The following is a 14,861-nucleotide window of genomic DNA, read 5'->3' on the forward strand; positions in this document are numbered from 1 at the left end:
GACTGTATTTCAATTATCTTCGAGTACAGACAAAGAGGAGAGGAACAAAGCTTTCCACAAAGACTCTCTCCTCACAACTAAACCAGCATAGTAAAATTGGATTGTGGATCTCTGAAAATAAATGGCCAGGTTAATGCACAGCTAAGAAATGCTTGGGACATGGGTCTGTCCAAGGAACAGCAGATTTCAAACTGGGCTTTGCAAGTGTTTCCTTCACTTGGGCGGGTAACAGATTGGTAAAAGAGAAGCTAAAAATCCAGAAAATGAAGAATGAGGGCAGAAGAGAAGCCAGAATGGAGGTGCAGTGGGAGGAACTCCTAACAGCACAAGGGTATGGGGACAAAGCGAGCTGGAGGTGGAGCTTGTTATCTCCATTAGTGTTAATTACTAAGTGAAGCCTTTGCCTGAGAGAACCTCACTCTTTTCTTTAAATTAACCTCACTAGAAAGTTATAAAAGACAAAAAGATCTACAGAATATTCTTCCTCTCCTCTCAATAACACTTTTCTCTGCTCCAGCACACTGCTAAAACAAGAACAGTGTCCCAGCAGCACCTCAGATGTTGTCCTTGCTGCTGGCAGGTGGGAAAACATGCTTTTTTCACTTTTAACCAGCTATTTTGCACTTCTTTACTTCACTTCTTTTATTATAAAAGGCATATTTAAACTTAACCACACCTTTGTCTTGCTGCCAACTTAAAGGCATTGTCTATTGGCTTGTCTTTAGCATGATTTCAAAGTGATTTCATTAAATATCCAGGAAAATATTTCTGAAGGTGTCTCTTCCCTATTTGGATTCATAGGACAAGATGACAACTCTAATTTCTTCATAACTTTTACAGAAGTCAGATCCCAACAATAAATGTCACAAGAAAGGATTTCCTGAGATACAGGGTGATTCTTCAGCTATCATGTAACAACTTTCCACTTTCCTATGGAAGCATGAATAATTATTTTTAAAGGGAATAAACACAGTTAAAGATGAACCAAATCAAAAGGATTATTTATATATTTAGGCTGGCATTTAATCTCAGAGAGTATGGCCATAATTCATCAGGTAACCTCATCCTGCTATCACAATAACTCAAATGGTTTGCTACTGATGGAAAATAAAATTTCCTAGGCTTTGGCTCTCTTACTAATCTTGCATCTCATTTATTTCACATTCACTCAGTCACTTCAGCAACTGTTCACAGCAAACAATGGGTGTAACAGTGATCACAGTTATTATTAATAGTTTGGGGATTTTTTAAAGGACAAGCTAATGTCATTTAAGCATTAGAATCACATTGAGTTCACTGGAAGTGTTCCATTCTCAACAATTTATGAAAATCTGCTTGAAACAAAGGTGTGTATGTACTTGAGTGTGCTGGGGAATGTCCCTGCATGAAGCCCTGTCCCATCTCTGCCATGGAACCACCACTCCCCACGAAAGATGTGCTCTCAGAAAGTGCTCAACTGACAAGGATATGGGAAAAAAACCAGCAAGTTCCTTAACTTTTCTGTCAAATTTGACTAAAATCCATTACTGGAAAGTCTGGGCACATGATCTTTCAAACATTTGGGCTCACAGAAGATGAACTCGTCAGAAACACTTCCCAGGTATTTTGAGCTGGATTGAGGACGTAATTAGAAAGCAGGGGGGAAAAATGAAAAAAAAGAAAAAAGGGAGGGGGTGCAAAAAACCAAACAACCTTTCTTCCTGTGCTGACAGTGCCATAAAGCCCAACTACAGATACTGCAACCATTTCAAAGGCAGGAAAGGCTGAGGCCTTCACTGTGCTGTCCACTGGCTTTGAAGTGCCGCAAGCAGCTGCTCCCAGCAGATAGCAACTCTGGTGCTGCTGGAGTTATTTTTTTTTTTTTCCTTCAAAATATACTTTCAAATCTAACAGCTGCAAGTAGAACAAAGTTGAGCTAAAGTATATTTAAAGAAGAAAAAAAAAAAAAAAGCCACCAGTTTCTCTCTCTGAGAGTGTTCTCAGTGGATACTTCAAAAGCAAGTGGCACCAAATCAGATGGAGCTGGGACCAGGAGGGACATGTGACAGCTGAAACCAAATACTGCAAGATCCAAAAGTTCCTTTTTGCTTTATTAATGGATTTGAGTGCATTTGAAAAGCTAATAAGATATTAAGTGCTGCGGTTTTCTCCAAATTATTTTTGAAGCAAAGGATAAAGGTAAATAAGTATCAATGTATCGGGGTATTTGTTGTAATAAATATCAGATAAATATCAATGTATGTCTAATCTGCAGGCAGAGCAATCTTTCAGCCCCACAATGAACAGTCCATGTTCACACCAATATTTGTTTTGAAATCAGGATTCTAGTAGAGTCCTGTGACATCAACCATTCAGATAAAGCAGAGAAGTGAAACCACTGCTCCAAGTGCCTCCATTCCCAAAATGTCTTTCAGATTGGGGAACTGGGTAACACATCAGTTAATTTGGTTCTTTATTATCAATCTGATTAAAATTATGGACAACTGAATTGTCCAGGTTGCCATCAGCGCTACCCTTGCCACTCACCATGAAAGCCAACAAAAAATAAATCTGTAGGGCAATTTCCCTTCCCTTTTGATGTCTAAACTTCATTTTTTCAATTAGATTCAGACACTTGAGGCAAAACATCTCAAAGCAATCACTACATTTCTCAGGTAGCTAAAATATCCAGGTTTTTGGTTGGGTGTCTATTTCCAACTGGAAGTCTGCTGGAGCCCTGTCAAAATGTATCCCCACTTTGAATTCACTGCTCTATTTAAACACTTTAAATCAGAGTGCTCCTTGCCAAGTAACAACCAAAGAAATATGCAGTAAAACAAGGCAAGGAAAAGTCTGCTTTAAAAAGTAGTTTAGAAGTTCTGAAGCATAAATAGAGAGCAGTGCAGAGAAACAGAAGTTGGAAGGACTGAAAGGAAATTTTAAGAGTGGAAGAACTGAGCTCATCCTGCTCCGCGGTGGGGCTGGAGGGGCTTTGTGCCTCCCAAAGAACCTCATTCCCACTGATAAACCCCTGCAATCTGCAGGAAGGGCCACGTATTCTTCATGCTCACCAACTTTCAAAGAACATTCCAGATGAAGGACAAAGAAAAATAAATTTTTAAAAAGGGCATAAACAGGATTCTACTGAAAATTCTTCTTAGGCTCTCATTGTTTAGCTGTTTAGGGCTGAAACCCTCGGGTTCCAGTGATGTCTCATAAAGCTTAGCTGTTCTTTCTTACAGTAAAAGCAGCTATCCTGGATAAAATAAATGGGAAGCAGTAAACATCTCAGTGAAAAAAGCTTTCACTGATGTTTACCACAACACCAACATTGCTACAGAATAGATTCACCAAAAAAATTTTAACTCTCATATTAATTTCTTGCTTTGTGGGTTTTTTTGACACAGTCAAATATAAGAAGACACATAAAACCAAACCATGACAATATGAGATATTATCATTTGCCTTTAGTGTGCAAAGTCAGCTGAATATTGGCAGAAAATTTTATCTATGGCTTGGTGGATATTACAAGGGACATTAAAAAAACTACCATTTGTAGGTAAAACAGGAATATTGTAACTCCCGATACACTACAGGTTAGCATTTATCTCTACAGATTAAAATCTGGGATGGGAAAATGGGAACGAAGTATTTTAATAAATGCTTACTTGGGACTTTAAAGATGCACTACAAATTATGAGAACTGTAAAGAAAAAATGTGAGCCAACCATATCCCTAAAATGATGTGAAAACATGACTAAATAAAAAATTCTTTAATTGTCCAACTGACCCTGACACTCCCATCGTGCTCCTTTCAGCAAGTCCTTGACACACCAAACTTCCTCACCTTTCCTGCACAAATCCCCAGTATCTCTGACTATTTCTGAATTACTAAATGCAGGAATCATCATAAATAACATCTCCCAGTTAAGCTGAACACCTGTGGGATGTCCCTCACCCTTCCAGAGGCCAGCGTGTCACCTCTGTCAGGTGGCAGCACAAGTGGTGACGTTGCTTTGATCTGACCCAACAAAATCCCTTCTGTTCCAAGAGCCACACACAAAACACACCATTGTTCCTCCCCAGCCCAGAGCAGGGGTCTCTCAACACCTACCAAAGTGATCTTGCTCCTAAATTCCCTGAAAAAGCCCCTTCCAGATGGGCCAGAGCAGGCCTGGCTCCAAAGCCAACCGCAGCGTTTCATCCTCTCACGGCACAGAAGATAAACAGAAATGAAACCACATTTCCCTGCTGGAAATGCAAGCTTAGATCCACACAACAACAGTGATAAGAGAGAACTTTTATGGATTAACCACCTCATTCCTACAAAGTACTAAAAATCCCTTTTCAGTCCTTCAGCAGGTGTTACCAACAAAGGCCACTTTAATTTCATGACCAAGAACCAGCTCACACCGTGTCCGGTGCAGCTCCTCAGCTCCCAAATCTGTGCCATTCAATAATTTCTCTCCTTCTGCTTTCCCCCCCTTTACATTTCACAGCAGTACTGAACAAAACTTTCTTGTCTCCACCCAAACGTTTCCTGAGTATTTCCCAACCCTGAAATTACATTTCAAAGAAGAAAATCACGTTCAGTGGGCCAAAACAAGCATTCATACGAACACTCCCCGTGTCAAACATGATAAAAAGAATAAACTGCTGTTTCTTGACAAGAAGAGAAACAGATAATGTGTTAAATAATTGAACCTGGTGATTATGAAAATAGGTGTTGCCACCTGTAAGCCTGGGAAACAATTTGAAAGAGTCAGAGGTACAAAGGGTTGTGAAGAGGAAACAAAAAGTATTTTCTGTGTAGAAAATACTACATCCCCCTCCAACCCCACCACAAAACTCTGCATATCTATAAATGGTGTTTTTATAGGAAGGACAGCTACACACAGTGACCTACAGCTGCAGGAAGGGTGTTTTCTCCCCTCCACCTGGAGGAGCAAAGCAACTGACCTGTTGTTCATATCCTTTCTTGATCTCATCCAACTGCCAGGAGAATTCTCTGGCTTGCTTTTCCCGGAGCAATTTTGATCTGCTTAGATCTGCTTCAACCTCTGCCATCTACATGGGAAAAGAAAGGGAATATTTAATTTTTTTTTAAAAAGAAAGGCATAGCTTGAAATGTTCTGACATTTCTACAGTTGTTTGTAAACCATCAAAGAGGAGAATATCGCTTGTTGGGAATAATAAAAACACCATTTGTATGTGGTGGAAATGAATATTCAGCCTCTACAGGATTATTAGTTACTCAAGGACACAGTGATCACTGTTGTGCCACTCCCTAATTACAAAGGACTGGCTCAGTTTTTCACTCAACAGTGCTGAATATCCCATCGAAATTAAGTGACTATTTTCTCTAGACACATTTAAGACTCAAATATATTTCACTTAAAAATACACAGCCTGTGGAAATTCAAGGGAAATCATGTGCGAGTCAGAGCATAAACTGCACAATTAAAGCAAGTTTACATTAAATCAGAAAATAACTTTAAATAACTTAAAAGAGAATTATTTGGCTGCAAGTGAAGTCCTCTGAAGATAGTCATCGCCTATGAATAATGAGTCCCACAGATTCCAGCACGCAGCATCAAGGAAGCAATTTCACAACTCAATTAACAAAGGCTTTTGTATCAAAAGCACAACTGTTAGCTGTACATCAGGCATGTTTCCAAGGGAATATATATATATATATATATAAATATATATATGCAACTCTGCTGCAGTGCACACTCATCAATGACTTTCAGATCTAGATCCCAACATAAGCAGTGAATAAACCGTGTCCCTAAAAAGGAAAAAGAAGTGGAGGGGTTTGAAGGACCACAAGCCCATCTGCTCCACAAAAAGAAGAAACCCATGAATTTCTGAACCACAAGCCAAAATCCTGCTTGGCCTGGGGGAGTGCTCAGTGTTCAACAGATGTCTGTGCCAATTGGCCTGGACATTTCTCCCCAGCCAGGAAGGAGGAGAAAAGGCAGCACTTGGAGTGGGAACAGCATTTTATTGCAGAGTACTCCAGCAGGAAAGGAAGGGACTGGAGCAGGAGCAGTTGGGCACATAGAAAGTGGAAAAAGAGAGCAGTGAGGAAGCAGCTCCTGAACCTCACTGCTATCATCTGCCATTAAGAAAAGGGACTGCAATCAATGTTTTATGAATCATTTTCTTCCGGCTCCAAACTTACTCAAATTGCATGTCCATGGCCATATTTTACTCAGGTTAATAAAACACAGAAAAATAACAGATCTTGTTACTGCACTAAAGGAGAGCTGGTTTTTTTTGTTTTTTTTTTTTTTTGAGAGAGAATGAAAATGTTCAAAAAAATGAAATAGTAAAAACACATGCAAAGATGCTTTAAATCTACTGGCCTCTGCAGATTGATTCGTTAGGTCACATTCATCTATTTCCGACAAAGAATCTTGATCATTGTTTGCCAAACCCAGGAAGCCCCAGATCTACAGTACCATGACATAGCCTATGTATTATTTTAATTAGCACTGGAAAAAATGCAGATCTTGCAGTTAAACACGTGCCACCCACCCACCAGTGGACATCAGGTGACTCTTAATAATCACAAGCTCGACAAAATAGGAAGCAGATGACAAAATAAATGATATTATCACAGAGCCAAACTAAAGAATCAAATATTGATTGCAACAACTGAAAATGACCCCATCCTACTTATCTCCAAAATTAACTTTATCTCACACCAAAAATGGGTTTAAAGCCCAGTTATTCCTAATGCAGATAAAAGGACAGTGTTGCTATGGCTACTGCAGTTGTTTTGTAAGTAATACATCCCACCTCAGCACAAAACACAGAATTTTCCAGTATGTTCCAATGGACTGGGGGATTTATCTCAGAGTATGTGGATGCAGAGGAATGAGAAAGGCCAAAGCCATGAAGAGAGAGCTTCAGCAGTGTCCCTTTGATGTATTTCCTTGGATTTCCTTGATTCCTGTAGAACAGAGCCACTCAACTGCACAATATCATTTAGTATTTCTAGATTTTAACACCCCAGCTGGGAAAGAGTAAATCTCTGGCTGATTCATGGAGTACAGCAAAATTGACTTTCAAAATTTCCCAGAATGCAGCAATATTCTGAAGGAAATTTACTGACATTTTAAAATTAGTTAACTATGTTTTCCAAATTCTTTTGGATTGGTTTTCTTTGCTGAAAGTTTTTTTAAGTGAATGAATCTATTATTAGCCTTTCTAGAATTAGACAACATCCCTTTTAGATCAGAACTAGGATATTATTTTAAGTCATCATGAAGTAATTGCAGGAGGGCCACACAGTACAGAAAATGTCAGATTAAAATTGTGGGATTTGTTGTATTGCCCTCGTGGGTCTGGTTTGCTGAACACATCTTGCTTTTATAAGTGATTTTCAAAAAAACTTTGAGAACAACAAAAAGGGAATTTCCTCAGTCCTAAGGCAGCACTTCCAGTCCATTCCAGCGACCCATTCCAGTCCCAGCCTGCAGCACCCTCCTGCCAACAGCGAGGTTTGGTCAAGGCAGGTGAGGTTGGAACTTGTAATCCAGAATTACAAGCTGGAGTTCTGTCTGGTAATCTCAACCACATGAGGAGTTAGGAAATATCACCTTTCTCTCCTTCTTTTTGATCACCTATTGCTTGTTCCTCCTTTCTTTCACTCCTTGGGCTGCTTTTATGAACTCCCCGGAGAGCGGTTTAACTACTGTTTGCTCCATAAGAAATTTAAGCCACTAAACTCCCTGATTTTCAGGGACAAAAAAGTGGATTTTTCCATCCTCTGCACATGACTGCCAGCAGCCACCATGGCTCTGCCCCTGTTTGGGCTCAAACTGATTACAGGAGCTCATTAATGGAAGACAGAGTCGCTGGGAAAAGAGTAGGAAGAGCCACATTTAAGTGGGAAACGACAAGCGTTGTTCCATAGGGTGTATAAACTAACCCTTTATACTCTCACTCCTGAAAAATCCCTAATCAGTATCATAACTGCAGATATCTTTATAACAATGACAATTCTGGCTTTGTCAGAAAGATGAAACACCCGCCACCATCCCTTTCTGACTCGCCGCAAAGACACTACATTGTGAAAGATTTTGATGTAGCACTCTCAAGTGGAGCATGTTTCTGGCATTATAAGATCAGAATCCGCTATCCCACTGCGCCAGAGTTTCAGAAAGGCTGGCATTGTGACCTCCTCACCCGCTGTTTCATTTCTGCAGAGTCTTTCTCTGAGTTCAGCTCCACCTGCCGCTTAAACTCCTCCAGGGCAGCGCCTGCCTGCTGGGCCTGCAGCCTCTGTACCTCCGTCACCCGCCTCAGCTGCTCCTCCTTCTCCCTAGAAAGTCACAGAAAATTTTCAGAGTTCAAGTATCAAATAAAAGAACAAGTGTGCTGGTGTAAAAGAGAGGCCTTTAACCCGATCAGTTTAAAATAGTATTCAGATTTCAATTTCCTGTCCCAGCTTCTGCCCAACTTCCCTTTGCAGGGCTTTGAAGAAGGCGATGCGAGGCCGGAGTTATTTTCGCTTTCTCCAATTGAATTTCACACGCCCAAACACGGTGTCCACAGCTCACAACAAAACCTCCACCTTTCAAAGCTTCTTTTCCCTTCAATGGCTCTCTACCCACTGTAGAACCCCTTTTATTAATCTCATCTAATTAATAAATTTAATAATAGTAACAATGAATAAATATTAACAAATTAGATTTCATTAAATTAAATGCCCCCCAATGCTTAAACAAAACTCTTTTTAGCATGATTGCCTTTTCAGATTAAAAAAAACAAAACAAAAACCAAGAAAATTATCCCAGTGCCATCTTTGCTCAGACAAGGTGCAGGATTATTCCCTGCTTGTCATAAATCAAAATGCAAAGCAGGGCAATGCCTGACAGGTGGCTCCTTCTTAATCTATTAGAAAGCCATAATGCTGTGATGTTATTCAGCCTTTACAGTAATGACAGATGTTAAATCTCTGTGCAAAGATATTTCATATCAACAGCCTACACTATTTGACATATTAAACCTGATACATCTATAGAAACCAGGCTGGGTTTCCTCAGACTGGATGGTACATCAATAGTAATGTTTCTGTAATATTTTATGTACATTCACATATATTAAAAGATACACATGAAAAGATGGAGACATTCACTATATTGACACAACACAGAGAAAAATTCAGGTAAGTTATAAATATTTCAGATGTGAGTACTCAAATATTACCAACTTTTATTAACTTGTTACTGGTTTTGTTATTAACTTTTTGTGACGTGTTCCAACTCCCACAGGTCAGCAGAGCTGCCTGACTTTGTGCTCAGACACTGGAGAACACGATGGTGGCATCCAGGGACAAAGCTGGCTCCACCCATGGCTTGTAACAGAAGACACATTCACACAGACCTGGGGCTGACATTTTCATTTTGCAGGCAGAGGAAGTACCTCCCGATAAATTTCCCATTTTGACAGGAATTATTTCCATATAAAACAAAGAATCTGACACGTAAGAGACGGAAAAGCCCAGCTAATTCATCTCATCTGTCACCTTGCCAGCCCTGGAGGAGCTGCTGCAGCACTGAGAGAGCCTTTCAGAAAGGTCAGGAAGCTGCCAAGCCCAAAGTTACAGTATTCACATCCTCTTCTGTGGTTTGCAGGCCAGACTTTGACAATAGGACAAAGAACATAATCCTACATCTTCACAAAGAGGCTGTTTGCAGTGCAGGAGAGCAGGGTAATTCCATTAGCAAAGAGATCAAAGAAATGCCACAAGCCCTGAGTCAGTACGTTGCTGTTTACTTCTAGAGGTTCTTTTCATGATGTATATTAAAAAAAAAAAATTTAAAAAAAAAATTTATTTTGGCTTCTCACTCACAGCTGATGGAATAATTGGGAATAGGGAGACTGCTCCTCTCCTTACAGAAAAAGGAAAATGCCTTTTTTCCCCAGCAGAAACTGGAGAAAATGGAACAAAATTCTGTACCACAGTTTTGGTGATGATTATTTTGGGGTTTTGGTTTTGTGTTCTTAGAATACCTGTGCATTTGCATACCTCAAATTTGCTAGAGAGCATCCACCACCCCTCCAGATATATTTTATTTCCACAGCCTCACCGATTCCATTTCCCACACTCCTTTTAGGGGGAAGCACATCTGTGTCAATCTAAGCCATCATATTCCCCATACATTTAGGAGGCAATAACAATTATTCAGCAAAAATCATCACTACCAAAATCAGCATTTCTTTCCCCATCTAAACTCAGATGGCAAAATACCATTTAGGGTTTAAATTCCTCCCACAGAGGATCCAAAGGATCCAAATCCCACATACAAAACTCCTCGCCATTCCTCAGAATGGGCACACCAGTGACACCTCCAGAGCTCAGAGTGATAGGAGCTGTCTGATGGATCAGTTTTCCATCTGCTCCTGCTGTTTGGCTCAGTTATCCCCCAAATCCCACATTCCAGGGAGCTGCTGAATACAGATATTTTTAATTTTACAGCTGTTTGACACTGAACTACATTAAGCACATTAGTCCCCTCTCCCAGAACAAAATCTACCTCAGAAAGAAAAATATAAAGAGCTCTGCCCACATTTGTTACCTTGGAGAGACCATGGGGAGGGGAAAATGTCCCCCTTCTCCTCCCAAAGATCCAATAATTCAAAAATGAGCCCTGGATAACAAATCCCTCTCCCTGCAAAACACATCTAATAATTCCACTCCACACTGGAATCAAACCCAAAACTCAAAGCTTATTCAAACCCACCCACACTGCCAAGTGTCACAAGACACTGGGACAGCAGCTTTAGTCCAGTCAGATGGAAACACAACAAATCTAAACTTAAAAGGGCAAGATATCAGGCCTTGTGCTCATAGTGAGGCTCCAAATTTATGCATCTTCTTCCTCAGGAAGACATTTTTATTTTGAGATATTATGATGTAAACTTCCAGGAATGTGGTTTTTATGCACCTTCCTTTCTTTTAAGGACTTAATCCCATGAATAAATGCAACATCTCATTATAAGCAGGAAAAAAACTTCATTTTTAAGGATGTGGGAGCCAGCAGTCTCTATTTTTTGTGCAGTTCAGATTTGTACAGAAGCTTAGAAAACCTGTACAACAATGGCCCTCGGTTCACAAATATAAGAAAAGCTTCACTTTTTTTCCCAAGATACTGAGCAATGTGCCTTGCATGAAGCACTAAAATATTCACTTTGAAGATTATTTTTTTTCAGTTGGACTAGTTGTGGGGCCCAGTACAATACAATTACATCACTTAAATCCCCTAAAGCTGAGCCGGCCTGAATATAAAAACAGGGTGAATTTACTCTTTGCCCCCAATTTAAAAAGCAGCAATTTCCTTTTGTTTCAGTGTATAAAGGACATGGCAATGGAATGAGGAGTCTTACACAGCACAAATCATCTCAGGGAAAGTTGACTGTGAAGTCCAGAATTTCAGTTTCAGAAATCAGGACCCTGACGTGCACTGATGAGAAATACAAATATTTTATGTGCTTCCTCTTCGTGCTTAATCATAAATATTTGTCTTGCTCTGTAAAATGTCTTCCAAGATGTAACAACTAAACACAGTGAGACTTTACAGCACTGCACTAAGGAAACACAGGGAAATTCAGGGGTCAACGGGAAAGGTTAATTAAGTTTGGGATGTCCCACAAATGTTGGATGAACCAACACCTTCCTGGAGGGCTCCCAAAATTCCCTGAACAACAGCACAGGGAGCAGGAGATGCACCTGGCTGGGTCTCAGCCTCATCAAGAAATGAAAACCCTTCAGACACGAAATGCCAGCACACACTGAGCAATGTACCCCAAAGGCTGCACAGGGACAGAGTTTCACATCCCAGCAGCAAATCCACCCAAGCTCCCTGTGTGTCATGCAGAGAGATTTTCAGGGGAAAATAGTAATAGGCTGTGAAATCCCTCCTGTTTTCTTATAAAATTATACCAGGTTTTAATTCACAAATAGGCAAATTCTTCTCTAGGTTTTCAAAACCTGCTGGCAGCACAGCCATAGAATCCCAGCTGTACTGGAGAACAGCAGCAGAGTAAGGAATTTCCATAAGGATGTGTTTTGGCACTGAATAAGCTTCTGAAATTTAAATTCTGATGGACTCCACAAGAGGGAGAGGCTCCATGCCTTGTCTAAGTCTCTCTGATGTTGTTATGACTCTGGGTTTATGCCTGGAGACAAACAGGAATCCCAGAATATTTCGAGTTGGTTTCGAGTCCAACTCCCCGCTTCTCACAGGACTACTTAAAACTAAACCACCAAAACTCAAATCATCACAAGGCTGCTTAAAACCAAATCAAATGACTGAGAGAAGGCTGAGGTATGGGAAAAGCAGAGTCATGGCTGAGCCTGCAGCCCCATTGCTGCTGCTGCTGGGCAAGGCCAGGCTGTGCTGCCATTCCCACATTACACACACTCTAATCCTGTGTACTCAGATTTGCTGTATTCACACAGGTCTTCACCCATTCCTCCCTCTCCATCCTAAATATTGCTGCTTTTGAGGGAAAACTGCTTTGCTCCCCACCAAACTGCAAACTGTTCACTTGCTGGAACGCAGCTGAAGAAGGATACTGCTATTTCTACACAGCCTTCCTTTTTATTTAGTGTCACAAGAAACAGAAAATTGAGTCTCACTAATATATGCTGAAAAAAAAAAGATCAGTTATCACCACTCATGTAATTCATTTAGATTTAAAAAAAAAAACAAACCGAAAAAAACCCTATATAAACACATTTCCAAAGGAAAGCACAGTTTCTTATATAATACACAGCAAACTGTGTAGCTGAAAACACAAACTGCATCAAAACATACCCAAATTTCCCCTGCAAACCAAAATTCAGGAATTTCACCTTAGTATCCTCAGTGTCTACAGATCTGAGGACCCATCCAGTGTACAGACAGATACATTTGACTTTATAAAGGGAAATTTAAGCAGACCCACGATCCTGCTCCTGTTCTCAGAGAGTCCCTCACATGGAGATGCTCCAGTACTGCCACGACTCCACAAAACTGCAGCAGTTTAATTAATTAATTAAATTTATAGCCAAATGCAAGACCCATGCTACCACTTTTTAGTGCTACAACCAGCAAAAACCACTCCCTGCCGCAGCCCCTCCGAGCTAATAGCATGCAGCCATGCCACTACATAAATAATGTATTCAGGCCTAAAATGCCACATATCTGTAAAGGAAGGGGTTAATGGGTTAATAATTACACAAAAATGCTTCAGTAGTAATGCCAAATCTGTGAAATACACAAAAATCAATTTTGTTTTTCCTGCTTTGTTTTAACACACAGTGAAAGCTCAGGAACAGCTTTGGGCTGACTGGAGCATCCCTGAGCAGGGCTGGGATTCCCACAGCCAAGGAGCAACAAAACCAAGGCTCTCCTGCCATGGCAGCCCCAAACACATGGAATCTGTGCAGAACACTTCTTCTTTTTGGTGTGGAGAGGAAGAGAGACAGTGTGAAGTCATCCAAGCGGAATGATAACTAAACCAAAGCCAGATCAAAGGAGCCAAGAAGAAAGACTGAAATGTGAAGCTGAAATATTTATTGCCTTCAAAACATCATCCCTATCCTGTCCCTGGGCACGTTAATATTTGGGAGTTGTTAGGAAGCATTCTAACTTGTTTTATCTTTTCAAAGAAATAAAGCCAAAAATATAAAGGCAAGAAATAAATATAAAGTGTTCCCCAATTTTAAGAATAAGATGAGCTTGTCTTTATGAGAAAAAGCATAAATCCACTTATAAATTGTTTACAGTTTGCATAATTTGAGATGTTAACATCAAAAAGCTGGTCTGCATTCCTTCAAGTAAGCTCCAACAATGGAATATATTTACAATACAATTATTGTTTTAAACTATATACTTATGTTTTAAATAAATCATGAGATAACATTAACAAACTAAATCACTCCTTAAAGCCATTAATGAATTTGGAGCAAATAATACTCCACGTGCGCAGCATCACACTGAAATAAGAATAATGCATTACACTAAAAATTAATGGCTCGCAAATTGGCCAGACATTGGTTAAACACACTAATAATTATTATAACTATTTCTCATTACAATAATGAGAGGGCTCTGTTGTGCTAGGTGCTGTGCAAACAGAATAAAGCAGCAACTGCCAAATGATGAATGTGATGTGGGTTAAAAGGCTGGGCAAGCGTTGTAAATGTGGCTGGAAAGGAAAACTTGATAATTTTGCTCCAGACTGCAGAAAGTGTCTCCAAGATTTAGATCCACCACACATATGAGAGAGCACAGAGGCTCAGTTATCAGGGGAGGAGGATTAGAACAGAGATTAAATAGTCACGGCTTTCCCATGCTGAGAGCACAGCTAAACCTCAGCAAGGACAACACAGAGGGGAGAATCAGAGAGACAGGTGTAGATAATGCCTTAGAAAAGGGCAGACAAGTCTGTCATTAAAAGGTGGCCCAGAAAGCCAGAACAGACAGCAAAGAGATTCATGAGGTACCCAAAGAAGAGGAGCAGGGAAGGCAAAGATGGAGATCAGAGAACGGCACTGTGGCACTGAGAGCTGGGGGTGGATAAAATAAACCATCCCAGGACAAACTATGTGAGAAATCAGCAGGCACAGGACAGAGCCAGGCAAGGAGAATCACTTCACACCAACAAAGCACAGCCCAGGCTGGGTGAAGAGTGACAGAGCCAACAGTGGTTGGCAAACCAAAGATGCTGAGGATGAACTGCCAGGATTGAGATTGTTAAGGAGGTACAAGGGCTCAGAATTCATCCTGTCATTCTACTGACTTAAGGTAACTCATTTTATGGTTAAAATAATTGGTTAGTTCAGGATTCAGAGTAATAATATTCATGTTGTAGTAGAT

The 14,861-nt window shown here is 40.2% G+C and overlaps 1 protein-coding gene across 1 annotated transcript in view; it reads right to left on the minus strand.

Moving 5' to 3' along the window:
• Positions 1-14,861, minus strand: part of CEP112 (centrosomal protein 112) — a 165,830-nt gene that overhangs the window by 98,561 nt on the left and 52,408 nt on the right. Inside the window, exons 18-19 of the mRNA XM_059485706.1 lie at positions 8,179-8,314; positions 4,939-5,046 (exon numbers count right to left, since the gene is read on the minus strand). Of these exons, the coding sequence (XP_059341689.1) occupies positions 4,939-5,046; positions 8,179-8,314 (244 nt within the window). The remainder of the gene's footprint in view (positions 1-4,938; positions 5,047-8,178; positions 8,315-14,861) is intronic.

This window comes from Ammospiza nelsoni, chromosome 19 (assembly GCF_027579445.1).
Source record: "Ammospiza nelsoni isolate bAmmNel1 chromosome 19, bAmmNel1.pri, whole genome shotgun sequence".
NCBI classification, from domain to species: Eukaryota; Metazoa; Chordata; class Aves; order Passeriformes; family Passerellidae; genus Ammospiza; species Ammospiza nelsoni.